Source organism: Nestor notabilis, unplaced genomic scaffold, assembly GCF_000696875.1.
Source record: "Nestor notabilis isolate BGI_N333 unplaced genomic scaffold, ASM69687v1 scaffold2335, whole genome shotgun sequence".
NCBI classification, from domain to species: Eukaryota; Metazoa; Chordata; class Aves; order Psittaciformes; family Psittacidae; genus Nestor; species Nestor notabilis.
Window position 1 is genome coordinate 23628 of NW_009929716.1, and position 8596 is coordinate 32223.

The window sequence follows — 8596 nt, forward strand, 5'->3', positions numbered from 1 at the left end:
CTTGACGCCCCTTAAAAGCCAAACCAGGCTGGGATTCTGTGGAGCAGGACAACAGGATGGTCTCTGCCACATCACTGCAACTTCAGGAGAGGATCTGGCTGTCAAAGGCCTGTGGTCAGCAAGGTGCTGACACTGCTTGGGACCTTACAGACTCTGCCTGCCTCATCCTCTTCTCACCACGGCACTACCATAGCAGCAGCATCACCTATCCCTGCTCTGGCTCATAGAATCACAGACTGGTTTGAATTGGAAAGGACCTGAAGATCACCCAGCTCCAACCCCCTGCCATGGGCAGGGAGGCCTCACACTGTACATCCTTCCATAGCAAGAGCTCGAATGGGAGAGCATCACCACCTTCTCCCCATGTCCCTGGGCTCTGCTGTGGAGGCACATGGTGCACAAAGGGTTAGGTGCCTCCCAAGCGAGCAGCAACCCAGGTTTTCCCCCTGTAGCTGTGGTTTCTAAGGCAGAGATCCCTCCATCCGCACACACACCCTGTCCGCTGGCAGAATTCCTGGCTGGATTTATTTCTGCCCATTTGCTTGTCTTGGTATGAAAGGGATTTGCAGAGGGGAGAGCTGCCATTGGCCAGGGCTGGGATGAACCCCCCCAGCCAGGGCTTTGTGGTTCAGCGGCTGACCTTTCCCAACGCATGGTCCATGGGGGGAGGTGGGGCTCAGGGTCTTCTCCTGGGCAAGGGATGTGCTTTAACGTGGTGCTGTGGGGTCTTTCAGGAAGGGGCCGTCCCCGTTATCTGAGGTGGGGGGAGCTGGACCTTCTCTTCCACTCTCTTGGCAGTGGTTTTGGCACCGGCCCCAGAGGGCTGCAGCCTCCCACTTGAGAGCCATAGATAAAGAAAGCACTTTCTGTCAACAAACCCCAGCCCAGCTTCCCCAGAACAGGGGAGGGAGGAGGAGTCCTGCAGGAGAAAGGAGAGGGAAGTCCACAGCTTGGCCATGGAGGAGAGGAGAGGATGGAGGGGAGGGCTCCTGCGGGGTCAGGACCTGATCCAGAGCTGTCATGGCAGCAGCGGCGGAGAAATTCCAGCCCAGAGATCCAAAGGGATGGAAACCAGCTTTCCCAGCACTTCCTGAGGCTCTGCAGGGATCACCTTCTCTTTGGGCTGCCAAGGGGAGCCCTTCCATCACCCCTGGTGAGGCCAGCGGCTCCTGCAGCTTCGCTGACAAAGCTGTTGTGGTTGGGCAAGACCTGGCTCTCGTGCTCTATGGAGCCATGTGTCTTATGTAGCTTAGGCCTGACCCCAAGGTCTCCCTTCTCCCACGTGTCCAGAGCCTGGTCCATGTATCCCACAGCCAGAACGTGGCTTCTAAGTTGCTGTAGTCAAGCCCTGCTTGTGACCAACATCCTCCTGCAGCTTCGCTGACAAAGCTGTTGTGGTTGGGCAAGACCTGGCTCTCGTGCTCTATGGAGCCATGTGTCTTATGTAGCTTAGGCCTGACCCCAAGGTCTCCCTTCTCCCACGTGTCCAGAGCCTGGTCCATGTATCCCACAGCCAGAACGTGGCTTCTAAGTTGCTGTAGTCAAGCCCTGCTTGTGACCAACATCCCAGGTAGTGTCACCACCTTGGCTTGTCCCAGGCGCCCCATCCCTGTCTGGTTTTACACTGGGATGCGGACGGGTATGGACTGTCCTCAAACTGATCTTCTCACATGAGTTTCTTGACTCTGCAAAGGTCCGGTGGTGTTTCTGAAGCAAGGACCTTCCATGTCCTTCTCATGGCTCATGCTTCCACCTCCTCTCCCCTCGCAGGCCACGACATTAATGGAGCTCTGGAACCATCGAACATCGACACCAGCATCCTGGAAGAGTACATCAGCAAGGAGGACTCACCAGATATGTAAGTGCTTCCTTTGCTCTGCAGCAGGAACACTGCTCTCTGTTGTTTTCAGTGGACAGATGTTGAGCAATGTCCAGCCCTGCAACTCGAGGAATCACTGAGCGCCTCTGTCCCTCCTGGAGTCCTCCTCTATTGCTGTTTGCTTTCACTTCCAGTTCTTCCTCTTGTCTCTTCCTGGCTTCTTGCCCTTGTATGTCCTCAGTCTCTTCTGGCCTTTTTCCTTCCCCTCCTTGAGGGCACCACAAAAGACCTTTCCTTACTTTGAGCAATGGGAAAGCAGACACTGGGAGCTCAGTAGGAAGTGTGGAGCTCCGTGAGTGTGGAGCAGGGATGTGTGCCAGCATCGAGGCCAGGTTGGACACAGGGGCTTGGAGCAACCTGCTATGGTGGAAGGTGTCCCTGCCCGGGGCAGGGGGTTGGAACTGGATGAGCTTTAAGGTCCCTTCCAACCCAAACCAGCCTGATTCTATGACTGGCAAAGAGAAGGGGAGCAGACCTGGGAGGCCACCAAGGTGATCTGGGCCACAGGGTGGGAGCAGGATCACTGGGGCTGATGTGGGATCATTGGGGCTGATGCAGGATCATTGGGGTGCCTTCCCTATGTAATGTGCAGCCCAGTGAGCAGATCCTGCTGTCTCCCTCTGCCTTCCCATGCTTTGAGGTTGGTGTCCTGGGCACTTCTGGCCTTTAACAGCTCCACAGGTAGATTTTGCACCCCTGGCTTGCATCAGTCCCACCAACCCAGGTGACTGACCTGCCTCTCTGTATGCTCCTGCTGGTGCCACCACAATGCTGCCTGGTTTGGGGTGTCCCAGAGCACCGTGAGAAGCTCCATCCCCATTGCTGCATGGCTGGGGAGGGGTGGGCTGAGCAGCAAGTACCATCTCCCTGTCCCTCTGCTGAGGTTGTCCCCTTCTCTCTCTCAGCTGCTTCCCTGACATCCCTGCTTCAGCCAGCTGTGCACACCCCCAGCCCTCCAGCTCAACCACCATCAACGTGCCTCTTCCCAGCTCCATCGCCAATGTGACCAACCCCACTTCCAGTGGTTCCCTCCACCTTCCAGCCCCGGGCAGCCAGATCCCAATGCGACATGGTCCTCTTCTGGCCAACCCCTGTGGACCGGGCTATGGTGCTCACCTCAACTGCAATAACAACAATGGCATGGTGGTACCCAAGGGTTACCTTGGTGGCCACTGCCTAAACAACGTGGTCCCTCCAATCAAATCAGAGCCCAAGGCCTCCTACGCACCTGGGTAAGTAGGGTTGGGGTGGTAGGACAAGGGCAAACAGTGGGACAAGTGCTCCTCCAGGCTGGTGGGGCCTGGAGGGTTGGTGGTGGTTGGTCCCACTGCTACAGCATCAGCCCTGGCTTGGCAGAGAGGAGCTTTATGGCAAGGGTAGGTCCTGAAAGGTTGTTTGGTGGATCTCATCTCTATGTATTAAGTTAGAGAGGTTCAGTGATGTCTCCCAGGTGGTGGTAGAGCTGTCAGCTCTGGGTGACCAGGAGATCTGTGTTGCACATCTGCAACTGTGTGATGGAGAATGTTGTAGCATTGTGGGGTTTTTTTAAGAAGGAAGAGACATGGAACAAGACAGAATTCAGTCTCCAGGGTGTTGCCATGACCATCCATGGGGACGATGTGAACTAAACTGGGAAGAGAGATGTACCTCTCGTGGCCTGATATTGTAGATATCCCACTCAAGAGAAGAAAAAGGTGGCATCTGAGCTGGATTTGTGTTCCTTTGCAATCGGTTCTGGAGGCAGACCTGGTGCAGAGGAAGAAGATGGCTGGGATTTAGCATTGCTGGACACTCAATCTGGGAGAAAACACGTGCTTCCTGCTCTCTGGGGTGGCCTTGTCTGGAACAGGCAGGAAGGGAATGATCCTGGCAGGCTGGGGAGGCCCAGCATCATGGCCCAGCATCATCTGGAGTGGCAAAAGGGGCCAGACAGAGACCACGTCAGTAGAGACAGGTCAGGAAGGCATGGCATGGTGAGAGGATATGGCCTTGCAGTGGTGTGTGGGAGACGAGCTGGAAGGCATGAGGCTTGGAGACCCAAAGGGGAGAAGTGGTCCATGCTGCTCTCCTCCAGCCACAGGGGAGTGAAACAAGAAGGTGACTGAAGCTGGACAGATGAACATTGAAGTGTGCAGCAGCGTGTTCATCAGCAGGAGGCCTTGGTGGTGGCAATAGTCCTACCACGAGGAGCTGTGCCGTGGTCCAGCCTGCCTCTGCAGCTCAGGTGATGGGTGGTCCTGATGCGCCCTCTGCACAGCCCATCTCTGTGCCTTCTTCAGTGGATGTAAGGACCGAGGAGGCAGGATGGCCCCAGGGCTGCTCATCCCTGCCTGGCTCTTCTCCCTCTGTCTTGTGCCCTCTAGTGTTGCCAGCAAGTACGACGTGGTGATTCCCAGGTTTGGGAGCCTCCATCTAGGACACCAGGGATTCAGCAGCTCCATTGGGATGACTTTGGCCCTTTGGATGAATATGGATGGATCTTCCAGAAAGAAACAAGCTCAACAAAACCTGCTCTTATTTTATTCCCAAACTGGGGAATTCTTCCTTGCTGTGTTCCCAGCAGCAGCTTAGGGAGAACCATGCCCATGTCACATCCCTTTCTTCTGCATGTACCTGTCATTCTCCAGGATGGAAACCTTGGTTTGGATGTAGATGAACTGGGTCAGCTCTGATGGCAACGTTTCTTCAGCATCCGAGAATGACTCTTCCCTGTTATATTGGGCTTTTCCTGGAGGAATAATGTCTCACGTGTTGGATACCAACAAACCCTTCCCTTGGACTGGGCACATCCACGCTACCTCCCTGTGTGAATTCTGCAGTATCCACCTTTCTGCTGCAAGACCTTTGGCAGCCTGCAGAATTCCCTGAATTGTCCCAGACCCTTTTGTTGTTGGCCAGAACTTGGCTTGCAGGGCACAAATCCTGATAAATCCATAGGAAATGCAGTCTGAAGTCATGGCCAGCACAGCAAGGAGCCTGGAAATGAGGCTGGAGATAGATGCTCCAGACCAAGTGTTGGAGGGGAGTGGTGGGAAGGTACTGCAAGTGAAGGTGGAGGATGAGGGAACTGTGGTGAGGGCTTTTTGTTGGGGTTACCCTGCCTCATCACTCTCCTGCCTCACACACTACTGGGGTTGGAGGCCAACCCCAACTATCACTTACTATGAACCCATTTACTGGTTCCTGGGCTCCTCTGGTGCAGGAAGGTCCTGGTGGGAGCAGAGTCTGAGGTGTGTGTGATGGACGTACTGTCCGTTCCTTCCCCGTAGCCCCAAGCACCTCCTTGCTTTTGGCCAGCTTCCATCCAAGAAACACTGGTTTGCCTGAGCTTACTTTGCAGCCACAAAGCTGATGGTGTGAGACGGGGGAACAGAAAAGGATCCCCACTGAAAATCCACGTGATGAGGAATGAGGAGTCAGGAGATGGGGAGGAAAACAGCATGTTTGTCTCAGATGGAGCAGCTTTGGCTTGAGCTTTGGGGCTGCTGAAACCTGCTGGGGCTTTGCTGAGGGGATGGAGAGGGTGTCAATGGGCTGAGAAGATATCTCCTTGCCAAAGATCTCCACCGGACAGAGAATGCTATGAATGCTAAGGTGAAGTGAGCCTTTCTCTAGAGCATAGACCATGGGTGCTCCAGCCACCAGAGCCACCATCTCCCTGCCCATCTCTGCTGCAGCTTTGGCTTGCAGTGACCATGGCTTGGTCTAGGTGGGAGCAGAACCTCAGCTCTTCCCATCCATTTCATCTCCAACCTGTTTCTAGAGAAGAAGCAGTGTCTGAGACAGGCACATCCTTTACCTGTGCACTAGGAAAGTGGAAATGTTACCCTGGCCTGAAGATGTGTGAAGCTCAAGCTTCTGCTGCAGTGGGATGTGTGTTGAGGAGGAGCTGCAAAAAGGGAAGAGACACATTGGTTCAAATGAGTTTCCAAGGAAAATTGCTTTGGAAGTGGCTGAAAAGCCCAGACACCTGGAATCTGTGCTGGCTTGAGGTGGAATAAGGAAGGATGCAGGAACTAACCAGCTCCCTGCAGTGCATCGGCGCTGCCACCACAAACAGGTTGCCCTGGGAGGTGGTGGATGCTCCATCCCTGGAGACATCTAAGGCCAGGCTGGATGTGCTTCTGACCAACCTGATCTAGTGGAAGATGTCCCTGCTTATTGCAGGGGGGTTGGACTAGATGAGCTTTGAAGGTCCCTTCCAACCCAAACCATTCTATGACTCTATATGATGGGGCTGGTCCTCAACCCCCCAGCCATGGAGTAGAGCCAGGGTGCTACAGCCAGCAGCTGTGGTGGTGCTCAGGTCCGTACAGGTCGCCAGGCAGAATCTATCCCATGGGCTTCCCAGTGTCAGATCCCAGGTCCCAGCTACCCCCTAGACTCCCCCCCCCCCCCCAACTCTCTTTTGAGATTCCTATTTGGCTTCTACCAGGAGGTCTCATTGGCAGGTCAATGTGTCTGTCCCTGCTCCTGAGGTCCAGGGAACCACCGTGGGGTGGCAGTGACAGTCACCGGGATACACTTGGGGTGATGGGGATCTGCTGTGGGAGCAGCTGGGAACTCCACCCGGAGCCAGGAGGGTGCTTTGATCCGAGTGGCCCTCCCAGTTGTGCTGGAAGCTGCTTTCAATGACTTTCCCTTCTTTTCCCCCATTGCTCTGCAGCACTTTGCCTGACTCTCCCCCGGATTCTGGATCAGAAGCTTACTCCCCTCAGCAGGTGAATGGTAAGTACTTCAAAGAGAGAGCAAAGTGGGGGGGAATCCAAACCCCAATCCCAACATCCTCCCCCTCTTTGTTCTGGGAAAGTGGTTGGCTCTCAACCTTTATCAGACGGGAGAAAACAGGCGGCTGCAGTACGTGGGGAGATTATCAGTTAGTAAATATCCCTCCACTTTCCCTATTGTTCTGCTTCTGGGCTTTGCCAGGGAACAAGGGAAGGAACGGGAGAGCAGGAGGCAAGGTGGGAACCCACTCACCCAGGGAGAGCTTATCCCTGGGCAGGGTGGGATGTGGAGCCCACAAACCTCCTTGTCCTGCCTTATCCCTCCACCTCGGGTGAGCCAAAGGGAAGGAATGTGAGCGCGTCCCTGACATGGAGCCCGGCTCCAGGAGGCAGGAATGAACCCGCCGTTGAGCAGTAAGTTCCTTCCCAGCCTTTCCCTCTGCTCCAGTGGGACCAGCTTGATCCTGGGGTTGGGGGGGGGCTTCTGCTCCCAATGCAAAGAGCACAGAGGGCTGGTGTCAGAGGCAGGGTCATTGCCAGGCTCTCCTTGGGGAAGCCACTGAGTGTTCTTTGGTTCCTGTGGTGACCTTCAGTGTTCTTTGATGGAAGGAAGGTTGCTTTGGTCTCCCTTCCCCCTTGCCGCAGCACCCTCTTCGCCAGGCTCCAGCCCATTCCCCAGCAGGAACAGCGCCTGCTCTCCTGGTTCGTGATGGAAGAGGTCAAGAGTTCTGTTTATCTTGCTAAAAAAAATCCCTGGAATTCCTCCTGGCCCTTCCTTAAATATAACAAAGAGGCCGGGTTGCTCTCACGGGGAGAGCTGCTCTGACAGACCGGGGAGGAGAGGAGGCTCCGGAGAGCACCCATAGAGCAGCTCCTGCCGCAGGAGGGAAGGGTTGGATTCCCAGACCTGGCTTTTTCCCAGGGCTGGGAAGCACAGAGCACGGGTCTTGCCTGTGGTAAATGCGTCCCCATCCTGGTTAGAAGCCTGTGGAAGTGGTGATGTGTGTGGTGGTGTGGAGGTGGACACGGTGAAGATGAAGTGTCTGCTGTGAGGACGCGCATGTTCTTGGACGCTAACACATGGGTTGTCCTTTGGAAGCTGTACAAGGTCTCCCAGTTGTACCTGAGCCACCAGTGCCAAGGCTGGCCGTGCTCAGAGTCAGGATGTTCACTTAAGAGGTTATAAAGACCCATTTCGTGCAGTGTTCTGCAGGGGAGGACATGAGGCTCCTCTCCCAGCCCTCAAGCCACTGCCCCTCTGTGCAGGCTGGGTCTCCAGAGGCTGTTCTGAGGCTGGTGCTGGGATGAGCAGTGCCAAAGCCACCTTTCTGGTTGCGTTGTTGAGCTGTGCTAGTCTTTGCTCCGAGGTGGAAGATGAGTGTTTGTCAGGATGGCAGGAGCAGAGCTGGATAAGGTGATGTTTTGCCTTGTACCATCACTTTTCACTGCTGAAAAGAGCAGAAATACTCTATCCCAAAGATGACACCTCTCAGCCTTGGTCCTCATCTCTAAACTCTTGAGGATGGAGACCTCTCCTCCTTGAAGCCCTAGTGCTGGTCCCTGGGACAGCTCCAGAAGGCAGAGGAATCCATTCCGTGTGTGCTGGAAAAGGGCACTGAGAGAGCTTGGGAGGGAGCAGAACAGGCGGATGGGTGGAAGCAGCCCTGTCCCAGTGGTAGGAGGGCTCAGTGGCACAAATACATGTCACTTCTCCAGCCCTTACAACAGGAGGAGTTTCTGGTTCCTGGTCAAGTGCTTTGGCCTCATTAGTCAACCAGTGACTGGTTGTTCTGAGGCCAAAGTCCACCCAAGCCAGTGTCTGGCTCAGGGCTGGCTGGTGGCACCTCCTTAGGGATGCAGCCTGGCAAACCCCGGTAGATATCTCTCCTGCCATCCCCCTCCATGTATCTGTAGCAGCCTTGGCAGGTCCCTGCGTGTACTGCTTCTCCAGCCCTTAGGTAGAGGCTATGGAAACAGATGAGCTTTGTCC

At 55.1% G+C, this 8596-nt stretch overlaps 1 protein-coding gene across 1 annotated transcript in view; it reads left to right on the plus strand.

The window, feature by feature from the left end:
- Positions 1-1770: 1770 nt before the first annotated feature.
- The window catches only part of MYRF (myelin regulatory factor), a gene marked incomplete at its 5' end in the record, with an annotated part of 33497 nt that continues 26671 nt past the window's right edge, over positions 1771-8596 (plus strand). The window contains 3 exons of the mRNA XM_010015111.1: positions 1771-1858; positions 2785-3111; positions 6546-6607. Coding sequence (XP_010013413.1) covers positions 1771-1858; positions 2785-3111; positions 6546-6607 — 477 coding nt within the window. The remainder of the gene's footprint in view (positions 1859-2784; positions 3112-6545; positions 6608-8596) is intronic.